Genomic DNA, 22,005 nt, shown 5'->3' with positions numbered 1-22,005 from the left:
TTTATCATTTATCATTTATCATTTATCATTTATCATTTATCATTTATCATTTATCATTTATCATTTATCATTTATCATTTATCATTTATCATTTATCATTTATCATTTATCATTTATCATTTATCATTTATCATTTATCATTTATCATTTATCATTTATCATTTATCATTTATCATTTATCATTTATCATTTATCATTTATCATTTATCATTTATCATTTATCATTTATCATTTATCATTTATCATTTATCATTTATCATTTATCATTTATCATTTATCATTTATCATTTATCATTTATCATTTATCATTTATCATTTATCATTTATCATTTATCATTTATCATTTATCATTTATCATTTATCATTTATCATTTATCATTTATCATTTATCATTTATCATTTATCATTTATCATTTATCATTTATCATTTATCATTTATCATTTATCATTTATCATTTATCATTTATCATTTATCATTTATCATTTATCATTTATCATTTATCATTTATCATTTATCATTTATCATTTATCATTTATCATTTATCATTTATCATTTATCATTTATCATTTATCATTTATCATTTATCATTTATCATTTATCATTTATCATTTATCATTTATCATTTATCATTTATCATTTATCATTTATCATTTATCATTTATCATTTATCATTTATCATTTATCATTTATCATTTATCATTTATCATTTATCATTTATCATTTATCATTTATCATTTATCATTTATCATTTATCATTTATCATTTATCATTTATCATTTATCATTTATCATTTATCATTTATCATTTATCATTTATCATTTATCATTTATCATTTATCATTTATCATTTATCATTTATCATTTATCATTTATCATTTATCATTTATCATTTATCATTTATCATTTATCATTTATCATTTATCATTTATCATTTATCATTTATCATTTATCATTTATCATTTATCATTTATCATTTATCATTTATCATTTATCATTTATCATTTATCATTTATCATTTATCATTTATCATTTATCATTTATCATTTATCATTTATCATTTATCATTTATCATTTATCATTTATCATTTATCATTTATCATTTATCATTTATCATTTATCATTTATCATTTATCATTTATCATTTATCATTTATCATTTATCATTTATCATTTATCATTTATCATTTATCATTTATCATTTATCATTTATCATTTATCATTTATCATTTATCATTTATCATTTATCATTTATCATTTATCATTTATCATTTATCATTTATCATTTATCATTTATCATTTATCATTTATCATTTATCATTTATCATTTATCATTTATCATTAATCATTAATCATTTATCATTTATCATTTATCATTTATCATTTATCATTTATCATTTACCATTTATCATTTATTATTTATCATTTACCATTTATCATTTATCATTTATCATTTATCATTTATCATTTATCATTTATCATTTATCATTTATCATTTATCATTTATCATTTATCATTTATCATTTATCATTTATCATTTATCATTTATCATTTATCATTTATCATTTATCATTTATCATTTATCATTTATCATTTATCATTTATCATTTATCATTTATCATTTATCATTTATCATTTATCATTTATCATTTATCATTTATCATTTATCATTTATCATTTATCATTTATCATTTATCATTTATCATTTATCATTTATCATTTATCATTTATCATTTATCATTTATCATTTATCATTTATCATTTATCATTTATCATTTATCATTTATCATTTATCATTTATCATTTAATATTTATCATTTATCATTTATCATTTATCATTTATCATTTATCATTTATCATTTATCATTTATCATTTATCATTTATCATTTATCATTTATCATTTATCATTTATCATTTATCATTTATCATTTATCATTTATCATTTATCATTTATCATTTATCATTTATCATTTATCATTTATCATTTATCATTTATCATTTATCATTTATCATTTATCATTTATCATTTATCATTTATCATTTATCATTTATCATTTATCATTTATCATTTATCATTTATCATTTATCATTTATCATTTATCATTTATCATTTATCATTTATCATTTATCATTTATCATTTATCATTTATCATTTATCATTTATCATTTATCATTTATCATTTATCATTTATCATTTATCATTTATCATTTATCATTTATCATTTATCATTTATCATTTATCATTTATCATTTATCATTTATCATTTATCATTTATCATTTATCATTTATCATTTATCATTTATCATTTATCATTTATCATTTATCATTTATCATTTATCATTTATCATTTATCATTTATCATTTATCATTTATCATTTACCATTTATCATTTATCATTTATCATTTATCATTTATCATTTATCATTTATCATTTATCATTTATCATTTATCATTTATCATTTATCATTTATCATTTATCATTTATCATTTATCATTTATCATTTATCATTTATCATTTATCATTTATCATTTATCATTTATCATTTATCATTTATCATTTATCATTTATCATTTATCATTTATCATTTATCATTTATCATTTATCATTTATCATTTATCATTTATCATTTATCATTTATCATTTATCATTTATCATTTATCATTTATCATTTATCATTTATCATTTATCATTTATCATTTATCATTTATCATTTATCATTTATCATATATCATTTATCATTTATCATTTATCATTTATCATTTATCATTTATCATTTATCATTTATCATTTATCATTTATCATTTATCATTTATCATTTATCATTTATCATTTATCATTTATCATTTATCATTTATCATTTATCATTTATCATTTATCATTTATCATTTATCATTTATCATTTATCATTTATCATTTATCATTTATCATTTATCATTTATCATTTATCATTTATCATTTATCATTTATCATTTATCATTTATCATTTATCATTTATCATTTATCATTTATCATTTATCATTTATCATTTATCATTTATCATTTATCATTTATCATTTATCATTTATCATTTATCATTTATCATTTATCATTTATCATTTATCATTTATCATTTATCATTTATCATTTATCATTTATCATTTATCATTTATCATTTATCATTTATCATTTATCATTTATCATTTATCATTTATCATTTATCATTTATCATTTATCATTTATCATTTATCATTTATCATTTATCATTTATCATTTATCATTTATCATTTATCATTTATCATTTATCATTGGTCATTTCTCTTTTCAATTAATTTTCTTTTTCTTCCTTCCTTAACTTTTAATTTTCCTTTCCAGCCACCTTCGTCATCTCGCATGACTTCCGGAAAAGCTTTTGCTGCCATTCCTCCCCGCCCAAAAGCTCATCTCTTCATTTGACTTTTATGACTTCGTCAGCCGACGGTCGTCCACCGCGTCTAGGCCCATTAGTCGGAACTTGACTGCGCTGTTGTTGCTGCTGCTGCCTCCGTCGTCGTCCCTCAAACGGGTGGTATGGCCAATGGCAAGGACGCTCGCACCGGCAAAACAGAGCCCATCCAGTTGGAATAAAGTTTTATGTGCGATGTTGTGCTTTTGCCACCGGAAGAAACCGTCGCCGTCAGTCAGTCCGTCCAAACGGTGGCAAACGCCAACGGTGAGGCATTTTTATTTTTGTGCTCGAAACACGACGCGATCGATTAAACTTTGCTGTTTTTCGTGTGTTTCCGATGAAAGAGCGATTCAGGAGGCGGACGGGCAAGCTTTTATACACTCACAAACAGGCAATTTGGGAAATTTAATCCTTTCAGTTTGGTGAGCTTTTGCTGGTGCCTGGGGCGAGGGGGCGGTGGCGTAATGAATTAACTCAATTGGGTCGTGTTTTTCCGGCGTGGGGCCAGTCAGTGGGCTTTGAATAAGTTTATTCGCAGGGAAATGCTAGGCGATGAATGTTGATTAGGCATAATGTTGAGATGCAAATTAATTGGGTTGTAGAAACGATTCGTTTCAAAATGGCAATCAAATTAAAGAGTATCTTTTGGTATATGGTATTTTTATGTATGTCATATCAAATTCAAACATAATCCACTTGGGAAACGTGAACTGAGAAATCACACAAACTCTAAAAAAAATCATTCGTGAGTAAGTTATCAACCTTTAGTTTAATACTATGTCAATTGTGTTGAATTCTGCGAGCTCTATCAATTTGCTCAGGAAATACAGTAAAAAATGCATGTAGTTGGAACGATGTTTTTGATCGCAAAAAATACAGAATTGATCAAATTGAGTTCGGCAAAGTTCTAAGATCATCTAGACATCCTAACAAATCACTAAAAAAAAGAATTGTCCCAATTGCCAGAACCAGCGAGTTGGAACGGTAATCAACTATTTTGAGAGCTTGGGAGTTAGAATATCAAAAGAGTTTTGAGTGTGTTAGAGTTGTAAAATGCATTATACACTAGGACAGTTTCAGATTTTTTAAAGGACCTTTATATTTATAGGTTTTTTTTAAAATAGATTTTTGGGACCTTATAAAAAAACTGTACAGTTGTTTAATACTCAACAGTAGGATCCCGAGCAGAGCAATTCTCTACGAAATCGGTCTTTTTTTAGAATTTAAATGTTTGTATTTTTTAAACCTACACCCAAAGGAAAAATATATCTCAAAATCTGCAACAATGGATTTGCTGCAGAAAATGTCACATTTTATAACATTTTGCAGCAAACCCGCAGAGCATTTTTGCCCGCGTGTAAACATTTCAGCGATCTGCAGTTCTCACCAACACATATAATGCTGGCCCGTCCCCGAGCAACACTCCAAAGAGAAGAATATGTTGGTGCTCTTTCACTCTCATTTCGTCAAGCGTCCATGGCGCGGTGGTAGAGTGTCGGATCAATCAGCAAGATGTTGGTGGTTCAATCCTCGTTTTTTTTAAGGGTTTTTTTTTGTGAAATACAACCAAAAAGGCGTCGGTAATGTCAATAATTGTCGGTAACGGGCAAAAATGTCATACCCCTAAATCGCAAAAAATGCATGAGGACAGTTTTCATGCAGATTCTGATATACTTTCATGCCGCCATGCATCACAGTCATGCGACCGCCGTTTAATTTTTCTTACAAATTTGGTAGTTTGGCATTCTGTATCTTTTGAAGGATTTTTTTGATCGATTTGGTGTCTTCGGCAAAGTTGTAGGTATGGATAAGTACAACATTGAAAAAATGGTACACGGTATAAAAATTATTCGTGATTTTTTATTAATATTTTTGTCACTAAAGCTTGATTTGCAAAAAAAAAAACAACGAAAATTGAAGATGAAAATTTTGCGACCAATATTTCGATTTTTTAAAATCAGTATTTATTCAAAAATTCACATCTCGATCAAAGATTTTTGCCCGTTCTGGAAATTTCTGGTAAGTTTGCATTTGATTAGCATTAGCATTAGCATTAGCATTAGCAATAAAGGTCGCACAACGCTTATCTTGCTGTTTAACTGTAATTAAACGTATGATAGCACTAGACTCTCATCCGGTTACAATATTCCAACACGGGAGAAAAGATGTTTTCCTCTTTAGATGAACGTGTAATACTATCCAGTAAGATAAGGGGCTCCTGGCCGGTACCTTGCTAACCTCGGGGATTGGAAGGTATGTTAGTAAACATCTATCTAGAATGCGCAGAGATCTCTACGTCACCTAGTGGTATAGATGTTTGTAGGGAGGTTTTGGACTCAATGTTAGTAAATTGAACGTTTGTTTTTTTTAACACCATCACCACCACCACCAAAACAATACCATCACCACAAAAAGCCATGCTAGATTTTAATACAAATACATTACAAAACAAACACAACAATAAAATCATCTTCCTGGCCCTGCTGCCCACACGATACTGACGCGCAATAATATTAATTACCACAATGACCCCCCACTGCATGCATGACTCGAACATGAACACGAACACGAACACAGCACAAAGAGAACACCACAAAAATCCATCTTCCCATCACCACTGTATCGTGCAAGTCTTCTGGTAAGTTTGCATTTGATGTCCCCAAAAACATATCAGAAAATAAAAAATAAATCAAATAATATTTTTTTGCAACTCTAGTTCAAGTGACAAAAAGTGAAATTAAAAATCACCATTTTTTACCGTGTATCATTTTTTTCAGTATTCTCCTTATTCATACCTACAACTTTGCCAAAGACACCAAATCGATCAAAATAATTCTTGAAAAGATACAGATTTTTGAATTTTCATATATAATTTTTGTATGGACAGTTGGCTTCTTTCGGCATACCGAAGGCACCAAAAAAGTTTCAGCCGGAATCAAGAATACAAAAATCGAATCGAATGACCGAAAACTCAGAGAATTGCTCAGTATGGCGCTATTTTGCTTCTTTCTAAAGATACAGCGTGCTCAAAACTGGTCTAAAACGCGATTTTCGAGCAAAAACCCAGTTTCAGACCAGTTTTGAGAACACCGTATCATTTGATAGGAGCAAGCTAGCATTATACTTTCTTCCGGAAAGTTTTTGAGTTTTTTCTCAACGGAAATTGAATTCAAAACAAGGATTACAAAAATTAAAATACAAAATATGGGTTTTACCATACAAAACAAGATTGAAATGCAATGCGCAAAGTGAGAACGCAACCATTCGGTTCAAAAGTTTGAGGAGTTGTTTTGAGGCCAAAAATTCACGGAAAAAACTAAGTTCTGGTTTGACCATTTTATTAAAAAAAATTTCATAAAGTGACGAGACAGTCTATTTTGAATGGATTTTTATTAAAATATAAATAAAGCTAAACAAATATGACATAGTTTTTTGACAAAATATATCATATATGTTTTTTAGAACAAACTAATGATAAAAAAATTCGGTTTGTCTGAAATTTGGCACCGTGAAAGAAGGGCTCTTTCCCGACATTTTGCGGGGTATACCGAAATATTTCGTCGGGGGGTCTAGAGCAACTTTTTTTTATTGAAGATTATTTTTCGATTTTATTGGATATTTGTTCAAAAAAATCACAGAAAATCGGTGCATTTATGATGGGGACTCTAACCAACTATATTTGACCAATATTTGACCTCCAATAAAAAAATCGAACCAAAATATCAGATTTCTAGCTTTCTATGAAATTACTTAAAAATCCAAGCTGGAAATCCCGATACGACCGAAAGTAAATCTTTTCTGTGTGCAATTCGTCATGAAATTACAGCAACACATTGCCCGGATACAAATTTGAGCATTAAATAATACAAAACATGGATTATTGAATAAATAAGCTGTTTATTACCAAATAGGTTCCGAAAATTATTTTTTCAATCCTCTGCCACATCACACTATTACCTGCTAAGATTTTTTTTTTGATGATAATATTTTATTGAAACATACAAATTATTACAAGTTTTGACGAAATTCATGAAAATAACTCTGTAGCATTCATTACAAAACTCAGTGGACTAGACAGTGCCCATCATGTGGAAGGTGATTAAATTAAGAAATTTTGGAGAAAGGCACTGTTTATTTCAGGAAATTGGGCATATCTCTGTTTATATTGAACCAAAACTGATACTTTTTATGGAACTTGTTCAGAAAACTGTTTTTTACAATGTGATTGATTCTAAAATGTTTGATTAGTGCGCTGACCACGGGGACGCGCTGTCTTGTTTTTGCATGCTCATTTTCATTTCTTTTGTGTCGCTGTTTGTGTGCTTGGGTGCATGTTATTATATAGAGGTGATGGGATTTTATTAAATGATCATTATATTGCATTATTATATTTAATTGATTATATAATCACACTATATTTTACACTTAACACATTATACAAAACACATATGAAACTGTAAACAGGAGCGTTTGGTACGGTATGTCCACGCATCCTTCCTCCTCTGTAGATTCTGTGAAATGTGATCCGTTCTCAGAATCCTCTCTGCGGTAAACACAACGTAGTAGGGCTGGTAGCTTTAATTTTTGCAATGCATTTTCGGGTGTTCTCGGATGTACTGCAATTATTAATAATGACAAGAAAAGTGCTTGGGGCGTAATCTAATCACAAGACTTTCCAGCATGCTTTCATCGGACTGGCTGCGTTTGTGTTAGATTAGATTAGATTAGATTAGATGTGATTGATTCTAAAATGTTTTAAAATGTAATAGTGTGATGTGGCAGAGGATTGAAAAAATAATTGTCGGAACCTATTTGGTAATAAACAGCTTTTTGTGAAATAATCCATGTTTTGTATTGTTTAATGCTCAAATTTGTAACCGGGCAATGTGTTGCTGTAATTTCATGACGAATTGCACACAGAAAAGATTTACTTTCGGTCGTATCGGGATTTCCAGCTTGGATTTTGGGTAATTTCATAGAAAGCTAGAAATCTGATATTTTGGTTCGATTTTTTTATTGGAGGTCAAATATTGGTCAAATATAGTTGGTTAGAGTCTCCAAAGTATATTCGTAAGATATTTAAGTGATATCAACATGAATGCATAGATTTTCTGTGATTTTTTGAACAAATATCCCATAAAATCGAAAAATAATCTTCAAAAAAAAAGTTGTTCTAGACCCCCCGACGAAATATTTCGGTATACCCCGCAAAATGTCGGGAAAGAGCCCTTCTTTCACGGTGCCAAATTTCAGACATACCATTTTTTTTTCTTTGAGGTCTCGAAAAAATACACCGTAATATAATTGTAAAAATCTTATGCTCTGCCATATTTATATATTTTTTTCTCTTTCAATTACAGCTTTTTGGCACACACCTTAATCTAGGATATGGTAAGTAGCTACAATTAAAATATTTTACTGTGAAATATCCATATACACTCAAACCCGGATGGTTTGACACCAACTGTTGTCAAACGAACGGGGTCACTTTTTAGTTTGACCAAACGTTTGTTTTGATAGTGTGCGTGAGCGCCGTGTAAAAAGTGTTAGTTCGTCACTTTTAGTATGATTTTTGACCAACCAACGGGGTACAAACTAAAAAAGTGTCAAACGAAAAAGTGAACAACTACCGGGGGTTGAGTGTACAGCAATTCCATTTGAAAATAGCCTGACTCGAAAAAAAAAATCTTCGATCAAGCTGAAAAATTTTCTGGGGGTTCCTGTGATGGTGACCTACACCGTGCTAGGGTGGTCCCAAAAATGGAAATTTTCGTCAATTTTCGTAAAAAAAACGCATTTTTCGAAAATTCATAACTCCTTGCCATTTCAATTGATTTTAGCTGTCTTGGACGTAAATGAAGGGTGATTAGTTTGACTTTCAATGAAAATGGTTTGAGATCCAAAAAAACAGCCTAATATTTAAAAAAAAGTCGTGTGAAAACATAAAATGGCGTTTTGACCATGCTAAGCTTGTGCTTGAACATGTTTTTGTTGGATTCCTCGAAAATTTTACATAAAAAATCATAAAAAAAATTTCGCGCCCAAATCGGGAATGTGACCAATTCCAGTTTTTATTTTCAAAAAATCATATCTCGAAAACGTACGAGTCGACATCTCTATTGCTGGGATAGAAGGGGGGGTAGGTAGACGAAAGGGATTCTTAAAAGTTTTTTTTTTCATGATTCGATTATCCGAAGTGAAATTTTTCCGAGGCCTTCGGATAGTCGAGTCTGGATTGTACTGAAAATTATTGTTTGCAACTTGAAAATTGTTACAAAATATGGATGAAAAGAACAGGCTCTGATTTAAAAATGATTTTCATATTTTGCATTTGTAAATAAGAACGTATCAGGTCCATCTACTCTACACCAAAACTGCTTCCTGCCGTTACCCTTTCGCAAATTTATGAAGATTAAAACGTACGGCACCGTGAAATTGCATTCCTTCCAGAGCGCCGAACGCATCCGAACGGAGCAGCTTTTCGCAAGAATCACTCTCGGCTTAGGCAACATACTCGGAAGCCATCTCTGCCTCCTTGGTCGATATCTTAGCGAGAACAGCTAAGCGTTTTACTTACACCAGCAGCAGCAGCAAAAGTGCTAACGAGCATCCTCTTCAGCAAACACGTGCTGCAGTGCTCGTACTTCTGAGCAGTAAGCTCAACACTTGAGCGTCAACTTGGTGCTCTTTTAGGGCATTGCCATGTATAGACATTTTGAAGATTTTTTTTTAAATGAATCGTACCTTGACAATATTGGCCAAGATTTTGAAAGTATTTTTTAATGTTTTATGTAACTTTTTAAATATTTTTTTGAAAATTCGTCAACGACAAACTTTCCACCGCTGCGCGCTGGTCGATGCAACTCACCAGCCGTGGTGCCATCACAAAATATTCTTTCCAGCACGCAACCGGTGGTCATCACGGAGTGGCACAAAAGAGCTGCCAGCTTGCGGCTACAAAACGTAATTTCCGTTCCTTATTATCCCGTTTGGCTGGTAGGTTGGTCTGGTGATGGCCAAGTTGCAACTGGAAAAGTGTCAATTTCCGGGGTGATTTTTTATTCAGCCGCCAACGTGCACGATCCTCCACCGCGTGTAAATGTCACTTGAAGCGCCAAGTTGATGAATCTTATCTCTGGTTTCATCATTTGTGGAGTGGCAAGCATTTTTATGATTGGATTTGGCTTCAAGAGAAATTGCTTTCCATTATTATTCATCCAAGAAGATGCTGCTGAGCCGACTCGAGGTTAATTGAATTGTTAATGGCGATGCCTCGAGTCTCAAATAAGAGAGCGTGGGCGTGTCGACGGATATCGAATCCAAATTGAACCTGTCTGTTGAAGAATTTTCATTTGAACGGATTATCATTGATGCCACCATAAATATTTTTTGGATGAATAAAAATCTTAACAAAATAAATGCAATTCTAAAGTTTATGAGTAATTCTTTGCCAACTAACACGGCAGTTGCCCCGACCCCCTGACCACACAGAAAAAAATCAATTCTCGTAATCGTGAATTAAGTTCACGAGTGTGAGAACTACGAAGGAATTTATTCATGAGTATGGTGCATTTGCACTATAAACGTGAATACATTCCTTCGTGGTTCTCGCATTCGTGAATTAAATTCACGATTTTGAGAATTGATTTTTTTCCGTGCATGAATCAAACATTCAATATTACGCCCTTTTAAAATGTTAGTCTTAGTTTAAAAATTTTGAAAATATTTTTTTCGAAAAGATCGGAAAAATTCACGACTGTTTCATATTTAACATTGAAAATCGGACCATCGGAGTTGTTTGTGTGAGACTTCGAAAACATCATTTTTTCTGTGGTGAACATTTGCATGACAATATCTCAGCAACTAAGGGTCGTATCAACAAAGTTCAAAAATGCAAAATATAGAGAATTTTCTCAGCTTTTCAAAAATATTTTTTTCAAATGTGGGCAAACATGTGCACTAATTTAAAAAAAATTAAAAACTGCGACTATTTTCAAAAAAGTCACCTAAAAATGGATTTATCATGAAAACGTTGCACTTTATCAAAATTTCACTGAAGTACTTTTTGATTGCAAATTTGATTTAACATCAAAAATTGAAGTTGAAAAATTTTTGCGACCAATTTTTCGATTTTTTGAAAAAATCAGTATTAATTCAAAAATTCATAACTCGCTCAAAGATTTTTTGCACAACCTGGAAATTTCTGAAAAGTTGGCATTGGACGTCCTCTAAAACATATCAAAAAATGAAAGAAATAAAAATAGTGTATTTTTGCAAATCAAGTTTCAGTGACAAAAAGTTAAATTAAAAATCACCAAAAAAAATTTTACCGTGCATCATTTTTTTCAGTGTAGTCCATATCCATGCCTACAACTTTGCCGAAGACACCAAATCGATCAAAACATTCCTTCAAAAGATACAGATTTTTGAATTTTCATACATCATTTTTGTATGGCCAGCTGCCAAATTTGTATGGAAAATTATATGGACAAACTAATGATGCAAAATGGCTTCTTTGGGCATACCGAAGGCACCGAAAAAGTTTCAGTCGGATTAAAAAATATAAAAATAAAAATTTAAGAAAAATAACCGATTTCGTAGAGAATTGCTCATGTATTTTTGACAAGTTATCAGAATTGAACAAAAAAAGTTTTTTTTTGAAAACGTAATGATGATGTGAGGAGTGACCATTTTTGACCAGTTTTCGAATTTTTAACCCCTTAAACCCTATCGTGTGCTTTTAAAAATATTTTTATTCGAAAAGTTAAGAAAGTTTTGCATTGGACCCCTTAGACGATTGTTGTGACTGAAATAGCTTTTTTTCTAAAAAAATGTGTTTATGATGAGCGGCCAGATCTGGATTGTTTTTTTTGCAACTGGAACTTTTAGAAATAAATACATTTCACTAAATTATGTAACCAAATTCAACTGAAATTAACCAATTTCAATTGAATTAAGCTAAACCTAGTTTAGCTTTATTTACATTGATTTATTTCAATTTAACTAAATTTATCTTGATTAAACTTGATTTTACTAAATTCACCATAATTAATCATAATTTGATTTAGTTTAACTTAATTTATCTCAGTTTAACTCCATTTAAATTAATTTTACTCAATTTTTCTTAAACAAAATTTTACCAAATGACATTAAGATTATTTTTTTTATGATTGGATTTGGCTTCAAGAGAAATTGCTTTCCATTATTATTCATCCAAGAAGATGCTGTTGAGCCGACTCGAGGTTCATTGAATTGTTAATGGCGATGCCTCGAGTCTCAAATTAGAGAGCGTGGGCGTGTCGACGGATATCGAATCCAAATTGAACCTGTCTGTTGAAGAATTTTCATTTGAACGGATTATCATTGATGCCACCATAAATATTTTTTGAATGAATAAAAAATCTAAACAAAATAAATGCAAATCTAAAGTTTATGAGTAATTCTTTGCCAACTAACACAGCAGTTGCCCCGACTCCTATTCGATTCGCGTGAAACTTTGTCCTTAGGGGTAACTATTGTCTCTGATCACACAGAAAAAAATCAATTCTCGTAATCGTGAATTAAGTTCACGAGTGTGAGAACTACGAAAGAATTTATTCATGAGTATGGTGCATTTGCACTATAAACGTGAATATATTACTTCGTGGTTCTCGCATTCGTGAATTTAATTCACGATTTTGAGAATTGATTTTTTTCCGTGCATGAATCAAACATTCAATATTACGCCCTTTTAAAATGCTAGTCTTGATTTAAAAATTTTGAAAAACATTTTTTCGAAAAGATCGGAAAATTTCACGACTGTTTCATATTTTAACATTGAAAATCGGACCATTAGTTGCTGAGATATCGACATTTGAAAATGGTGTGTTGTTTGGGTGGGACTTAGAAAACATCAATTTTCCTGTTTTTTAACCTTTGCATGGCAATATCTCAGCAACTAAGGCTCGTATCAACAAAGTTCAAAAATGCAAAATAAAGAAAATTTTCTCAGCTTTTCAAAAATATTTTTTTCAAAAGTGGGCAAACATGTGCACTAATTTCAAAAAATGAAAAACTGTGACTATTTTCAAAAAAGTCACCTAAAAATGGATTTATCTTGAAAACGGTGCACTTTATCAAAATTTCACTTAAGTACTTTTTGATTGCAAATTTGATTTTACATCGAAAAATGAAGTTGAAAAATTTTTGCGACCAATTTTTCGACTTTTTTTAAAAAATCAGTATTGATTCAAAAATTCATAACTCGCTCAAAGAATTTTTGCACAACCTGGAAATTTCTGAAAAGTTGGCATTGGACGTCCTTTAAAACATATCAAAAAATGAAAAAAAAAAGTTTATTTTTGCAAATCAAGTTTTAGTGACAAAAAGTTAAATAAAAAATCACCAAATTTTTTTTTAATGTGCATCATTTTTTTTTCAGAGTATTCCATATCCATACCTACAACATTGCCGAAGACACCAAATCGATCAAAAAATTCCTTCAAAAGATACATATTTTTGAATTTTCATACATCATTTTTGTATGGCCAGCTGCCAAATTTGTAAGGAAAATTATATGGACAAACTAATGATGCAAAATGGCTTCTTTGGGCATACCGAAGGCACCAAAAATTTTCAGTCGGATTAAAAAAATACAAAAATTAAAATTTAAGAAAAAGACCGATTTCGTAGAGAATTGCTAATGTATTTTTGACAAGTTATCAGAATTGAACAAAACAAGTTTTTTTTTTGAAAAAGTAATGATGATGTGAAGAGTGACCATTTTTGATCAGTTATTTGAATTTTTAACCCCTTAAACCCTATCGTGTGCTTTCAAAAATATTTTTATTCGAAAAGTTAAGAAAGTTTTGCATTGGACCCCTTAGACGATTGTTGTGACTCGTGCATTTGTAGAATTAGCCTTTTTTCTAAAAAAATGTGTTTATGATGAGCGGCCAAATCTGGTTTGTTTTTTTATTGCAACTGGAACTTTTAGAAATAAATACATTTCACTAAATTATGTAACCAAATTCAACTGAAATTAACCAAGTTCAATTAAATTAAGCTAAACCTAGTTTAGCTTTATATACATTGATTTATTTCAATTTAACTAAATTTATCTTGATTAAACTTGATTTTACTTAATTCATCACAATTAATCATAATTTGATTTAGTTTAACTTAATTTATCTTAGTTTAACTCCATTTAACTTAATTTTACTCAATTTTTCTTAAACATGTTACAAAATTTAAATAAAATTACCTAAATTTAACTGAATTAAGCTTATGTTTTCATCATAAAAACCTATTTAATTTATTTAAACTAATTTAAACTAATTTATCTTAACTGAACTAAATTTTACAGAATTAATTTGGATTAAACTAAATTTAATACATTTTAACTCAATTAACGGAATTTCCATAAAAATTCCCTTTTTTCTCGAGCTTGGGAGTTTAGGTGTTAATTTCAACTAAAAAAAATCAAATTATTCGCTCTACAGCATTGCCCTGATGTTCTCGATTGCGAGATTCCTACTCGAAACTAGGTGTCCGAAGGCAACCCATGCTGATTGTTGATTGCTTAAAAATTAATTTTGCTCAAAAAATAATTTAAAATTTATTTAAATTTACCTTAATAATTTTAACCAAATATAATCAATTTAACTGAATTTAACTAAATTCCACGTTTTTTTAAAGGTTTCTTAATTCAACTCAAATTTAATTCTAATTTAACGTACCGTTTTTATTTGGCTGTGTAAGCGCCAATGTATATTATTTGTTTAAAAGCAACGATATTAAAGTATTACAACAACTGCTAATAATGTTTCAGAGATGGCGAAAAAGATTCCACTTGGTGCAGGTGGGATTTGAACCCACAACTGATCAACGGTACTGATCCGCGTTACCAATTATGCTATTACTCTTCTCATTGAAAAGTGCCAGCGACAAAATTGGGCGAAAAGTTCATCGCCCGGAGATCGCGAGTTGGCGCGAGCGAATGAACACCGCGAAAAAAGATTCGGGGGTGCATTGGGGTTAAATGATTATTTCGTTATTCGGTTTAATTAGAAAACAATTATTTTTTCGTAAATATCGCTACTTTGATGCGATGTAATTAATTTTTACAGTAAATTAGGCATTGTTACATCAAATTTGACCTTTAAAACGCACTAGAATGGCCAAATTTTAAAACAACAATGTTTGCCAATTTGACCGTTTTACCCCCAATTCCCCTTGTAGAACAAAAGAAAAGTTCATCCGCGAACTGTCAGCAGCGCGCTGTTTTGTTTGCTAGATCAACATTTGGAAATGTCGAACGTTGAAAGAAATCGCTAAAAAAATGGAAATTAACCGATTTCAAATGTTTTGGCCGCAAATGAAAGGTAAGGGTGGCTAATTTTTGATTCCGATCTGTAAAACTTGTTCTGGCGAGGGTTCTGGGCACTGCGGCAATCGATTTTAACGGCGGGTTGCTTCCGGTAGCATTTAATTTGCGGAGAAGGTTTTTCAATCCACCAGGGGCTTATTCGGGGCCAACAGTTTCGGTAATCCGGAACTTCTGGTAAGTTTAATATTTGCAGTGTTTAGCATGAAAAACAAACTTAGACTATTGAATACAAAATAACGCCTCATTTTTCTGCTTGTATGTTGTTGTGCAGGTTTGGTTTCAAATATTTCGCTTGATATGTTTCAATTGGGTCCTAAAGTGAAACTTAAATTTGTGATATCATTGTTCACAACGATAAAGCTTATATTTCTGAGTACAATGACACTTTGTACGACCGAGAAAGATTCAAAATCGATTTTGAAATCGAAATTTGAAAAAAAAATCGTGGCCCTTCTTGACAAAAAGGTCCTACTTCACAGCTCGTTCTACGCGGACCTTAGTGGATTCATAAAAAAAATGTTGTCCTGTCCTATTTTTTGCATTTAAATGAAAAAAGTGATCAGAGATGAGCAGTTCTCTAGAATTTTGGTCATTCGATTTTTTTTGTATTTTTTAATCCGACTGAAACTTTTTTGGTGCCTTCGGTATGCCCAAAGAAGCCATTTTGCATCATTAGTTTGTCCATATAATTTTCCATACAAATTCGGCAGCTGTCCATACAAAAATGATGTATGAAAATTCAAAAATCTGTATCTTTTGAAGGAATTTTTTGATCGATTTGGTGTCTTCGGCAAAGTTGTAGGTATGGATACGGACTACACTGGAAAAAAATAATACACGGTAAAAAAAATTTGGTGATTTTTTTATTTAACTTTTTATCACTAAAACTTGATTTACAAAAAAACACTATTTTTAATTTTTTTTATTTTTTGATATGTTTTAGAAGGCATAAAATGCCAACTTTTCAGAAATTTCCAGGTTGTGCAAAAAATCACTGACCGAGTTATGAATTTTTTAATCAATACTGATTTTTTCAAAAAATCGAAATTTTGGTCGTAAAAATTTTTCAACTTCATTTTTCGATGTAAAATCAAATTTGCAATCAAAAAGTACTTTACTGAAATTTTGATAAAGTGCACCGTTTTCAAGTTATAGCCATATTTAAGTGACTTTTTTGAAAATAGTCGCATTTTTTCATTTTTTTAAATTAGTGCACATGTTTGCCCAGTTTTGAAAAAAATATTTTTGAAAAGCTGAGAAAATTCTCTATATTTTGCTTTTTTGGACTTTGTTGATACGACCTTTAGTTGCTGAGATATTGCAATGCAAAGGTTTAAAAACAGGAAAATTGATGTTTTCTAAGTTTCACCCAAACAACCCACCATTTTCTATCGTCAATATCTCAGCAACTAATGGTCCGATTTTCAATGTTAATATATGAAACATTTGTGAAATTTTCCGATCTCTTCGAAAAAAATATTTTTGGAATTTTCAAATCAAGACTAACATTTCACAAAGGCCAAACATTCAATATTACGCCCTTTTAAAATGTTTGTCTTGATTTGAAAATTCCAAAAATATTTTTTTCGAAAAGATCGGAAAATTTCACAATTGTTTCATATATTAACATTGAAAATCGGACCATTAGTTGCTGAGATATTGACGATAGAAAATGGTGGGTTGTTTGGGTGAAACTTAGAAAACATCAATTTTCCTGTTTTTAAACCTTTGCATTGCAATATCTCAGCAACTAAAGGTCGTATCAACATAGTCCGAATAAGCAAAATATAGAGAATTTTCTCAGCTTTTCAAAAATATTTTTTTCAAAACTGGGCAAACATGTGCACTAATTTAAAAAAATGAAAAACTGCGACTATTTTCAAAAAAGTCACTTAAATATGGCTATAACTTGAAAACGGTGCACTTTATCAAAATTTTAGTAAAGTACTTTTTGATTGCAAATTTGATTTTACATCGAAAAATGAAGTTGAAAAATTTTTACGACCAAAATTTCGATTTTTTGAAAAAATCAGTATTGATTAAAAAATTCATAACTCGGTCAGTGATTTTTTGCACAACCTGGAAATTTCTGAAAAGTTGGCATTTTATGTCTTCTAAAACATATCAAAAAATAAAAAAAATTAAAAATAGTGTTTTTTTGTAAATCAAGTTTTAGTGATAAAAAGTTAAATAAAAAAATCACCAAATTTTTTTTTACCGTGTATTATTTTTTCCAGTGTAGTCCGTATCCATACCTACAACTTTGCCGAAGACACCAAATCGATCAAAAAATTCCTTCAAAAGATACAGATTTTTGAATTTTCATACATCATTTTTGTATGGACAGCTGCCGAATTTGTATGGAAAATTATATGGACAAACTAATGATGCAAAATGGCTTCTTTGGGCATACCGAAGGCACCAAAAAAGTTTCAGCCGGATTAAAAAATACAAAAATTAAAATTGAAGAAAAAAGACCGATTTCGTAGAGAATTGCTCAGATGGTTTTTAATCTGTTTTTTACCGTTGAACGTAACAATTGACTTAGGGCTTTAGGACCCTATTGTTCGCCATTACGGGGTTTGTTTTTCGGTACCCCCTGAGATCATGCGTGATCAATGGAGGTCTATATGCAGCAATTCCCCACGAAAACAGCATGGAAAAAACAAAAGTGCTCGGATCGGGCTCAAAATTTTTCTGAGGGTTCCCTGGCCGAAATAATTCGACCCGTATTTTTTTGTTTGGCCATAAGGGTGACCTACGCCGGGTTAGGGTGGTCTGAAAAATGGAAATTTTCGTCGATTTTCGCAAAAACCATTTTTTCGAAAAATCATAACTCCTCGCCATTTTAACCGATTTCAATTGTCTTATACGCAAATGAAAGGTGATAAGTTAGCCTTTCAAAGAAAAATAGTAAGAAGTTTCAAAAATCTGGCCTAACATATGAAAATGGCGTATGAAACTTTAAAATGCCGTTTTGACGGTGTCTGGACCAAAGAGCCTATGTCTGGAAATATTTTTATCGGATTCCCCAGACATTTTTACATAACATACTGAAAAATGGGAGGAGTTCATTAACAGGATTCCAAGATATGATTTTTTGAAAATAAAATCCGTGTTTTTTGACGCGCCGCGCGCAAAAACCGGAGAATGACGAAATTGGCAAAAAATCATCTTTTTTCACTAAAACTGCGATAACTTCAAAATTTCAACGATGACATGTCTGGGTACCAAAAGTTGCGTCTTTTAATTAAAACAATTTTGATCCCCAAACATCTATAGGTCATCGCTGAAATTTTAAAGTTATCGCAGTTTTAGTGAAAAAAATTGATTTTTTGCCAATTTCGGCATTCTCCGATTTTTGCGCGCGGCGCGTCAAAAAAACACGGATTTTATTTTCAAAAATCATATCTCGGAATCCTGTTAGGGACCATCCATAAACCACGTGGACAATTTAGGGGAGGGAGGTATGGCGATTGTCCATGCTCCATACAAAAGTTTTTTCTTGTATGGACAATTGTTCACGAGGGGGAGGGGGGGGGGGTTGGGTTTTCCAAAAAAGTGTCCACGTAGTTTGTGGATGGTCCCTTAATGAACTCCTCCCATTTTTTGGTTTGTTACGTAAAAATGTCCGGGAAAATATTTCCAGACATAAGCTCTTTGGTTCAGACACCGTCAAAACGGCATTTTAAAGTTTCATACGCCCTTTTCATATGTTAGGCTAGATTTTTGAAACTTCTTACTATTTTTCTTATCACCAACTTATCACCTTTCATTTGCGTATAAGACAATTGAAATCGGTTAAAATGGCGAGGAGTTATGATTTTTCGAAAAAATGGTTTTTGCGAAAATCGACGAAAATTTCCATTTTTCAGACCACCCTAACCCGGCGTAGGTCACCCTTATGGCCAAACAAAAAAATACGGGTCGAATTATTTCGGCCAGGGAACCCTCAGAAAAATTTTGAGCCCGATCCGAGCACTTTTGTTTTTTCCATGCTGTTTTCGTGGGGAATTGCTGCATATAGACCTCCATTGATCACGCATGATCTCAGGGGGTACCGAAAAACAAACCCCGTAATGGCGAACAATAGGGTCCTAAAGCCCTAAGTCAATTGTTATGTTCAACGGTAAAAAACAGATTAAAAACCATCTCTGAACACTTTTTTCATTTAAATGCAAAAAATAGGACAGGACAACATTTTTTTTATGAATCCACTAAGGTCCGCGTAGAACGAGCTGTGAAGTAGGACCTTTTTGTCAAGAAGGGCCACGATTTTTTTTTCAAATTTCGATTTAAAAATCGATTTTAAATCTTTCTCGGTCGTACAAAGTGTCATTGTACTCAGAAATATAAGCTTTATCGTTGTGAACAATGATATCACAAATTTAAGTTTCACTTTAGGACCCAATTGAAACATATCAAGCGAAATATTTGAAACCAAACCTGCACAACAACATACAAACAGAAAAATGAGGCGTTATTTTGTATTCAATAGTCTAAGTTTGTTTTTCATGCTAAACACTGCAAATATTAAACTTACCAGAAGTTCCGGATTACCGAAACTGTTGCCCCCGAATAAGCCCCTGGTGGATTGAAAAACCTTCTCCGCAAATTAAATGCAACCGGAAGCAACCCGCCGTTAAAATCGATTGCCGCAGTGCCCAGAACCCTCGCCAGAACAAGTTTTACAGATCGGAATCAAAAATTAGCCACCCTTACCTTTCATTTGCGGCCAAAACATTTGAAATCGGTTAATTTCCATTTTTTTAGCGATTTCTTTCAACGTTCGACATTTCCAAATGTTGATCTAGCAAACAAAACAGCGCGCTGCTGACAGTTCGCGGATGAACTTTTCTTTTGTTCTACAAGGGGAATTGGGGGTAAAACGGTCAAATTGGCAAACATTGTTGTTTTAAAATTTGGCCATTCTAGTGCGATTGAAAGGTCAAATTTGATGTAACAATGCCTAATTTACTGTAAAAATTAATTACATCGCATCAAAGTAGCGATATTTACGAAAAAATAATTATTTTCTAATTAAACCGAATAACGAAATAATCATTTAACCCCAATGCACCCCCGAATCTTTTTTCGCGGTGTTCATTCGCTCGCGCCAACTCGCGATCTCCGGGCGATGAACTTTTCGCCCAATTTTGTCGCTGGCACTTTTCAATGAGAAGAGTAATACTGCGACCGGTGACAAATTTGTTGTCTATTTGTGTACAGCACAATCGAATGTCGCGTATTGGATTTCAAAGCTTTCCCATACCAATTGTTTCTCTTTCTATCCTTCTCTTCCACACTACTGTCGTTGCTATTGTATCTCAAATTCTCGCTTGTTCTTGCAGTTGTTGTAATACTTTAATATCGTTGCTTTTAAACAAATTATTCAAATTTAACTTAATGTTACCTAATAAAACTTGGTTTAACTTAATTTAACATAATTTTAAATTAATTTTACTCAATAGAAATTAATTTAAGTTAATTTAAATTAATTTAACATTATTTAACACTATTTCTTGATGCGCTTAGAAGGCGTTAGGTTCTGCTCATTTGGATCTGTCAAACATTGGCCAGTCTATATCTAGACATTCTATTTCACCAATCCCAATTTGTTAATTTACTTGTAATTTTAGCTAATTCTACCAAAAACATCACTTTTTCATCAATTATAAGCCAGCTTATTTGAATTGTTGAATTTTAGATGGAACTCTTTTCCGTGCAAAATAATAAGACCCGTAGGTATATTTTTTGTTTGGCGATTAGAATGCTCCTTTCCGAAATAAGGTGATTTTAGCAAAAAGCACATTTTTCAGGCGCACCGCGTCGAAAAACCTAGTTTTTTTATGTTCAAAAAATCATATCTCCGAACCGTGAGAATGGATTTTCAATTTTTGGATATGATTAGTAAAATATTACAAGGAATCAGTGAAAAATATGTTCAGATGCGAGCTGTTTGGTCCCGAAACCTTCAAATCAGCAAATGAAATTTTATAGGACCTTTTCAAATGTCGTGCTATCTTGTCGCACGCCACTTTTTGACGTTCTGAGAAAAAGGCGTTTAAATATTTATCCTTGAATAAACAAAATAGTTAATAATGGCCCCGGTCTAACCTAGAGATAAGAGATAACCCGCAATCTATAGAAAAATGAAAAAAAGATTGATATTTCTTTTCAGTGTATCAGTAAAATGTTGTTCCGTTTTAGAAGTT

At 31.2% G+C, this 22,005-nt stretch overlaps 1 protein-coding gene across 1 annotated transcript in view; it reads left to right on the top strand.

The window, feature by feature from the left end:
* LOC120414636 (uncharacterized) overlaps positions 1–22,005 on the top strand; it is a 144,791-nt gene that overhangs the window by 80,054 nt on the left and 42,732 nt on the right. Inside the window, exon 3 of the mRNA XM_039575868.2 lies at positions 8,784–8,814. Coding sequence (XP_039431802.1) covers positions 8,784–8,814 — 31 coding nt within the window. The remainder of the gene's footprint in view (positions 1–8,783; positions 8,815–22,005) is intronic.

This window comes from Culex pipiens, chromosome 3, assembly GCF_016801865.2.
Source record: "Culex pipiens pallens isolate TS chromosome 3, TS_CPP_V2, whole genome shotgun sequence".
NCBI classification, from domain to species: Eukaryota; Metazoa; Arthropoda; class Insecta; order Diptera; family Culicidae; genus Culex; species Culex pipiens.
The sequence above is the reverse complement of the archived record's forward strand: the minus strand, read 5'-3'. Positions and strand labels throughout refer to the sequence as shown.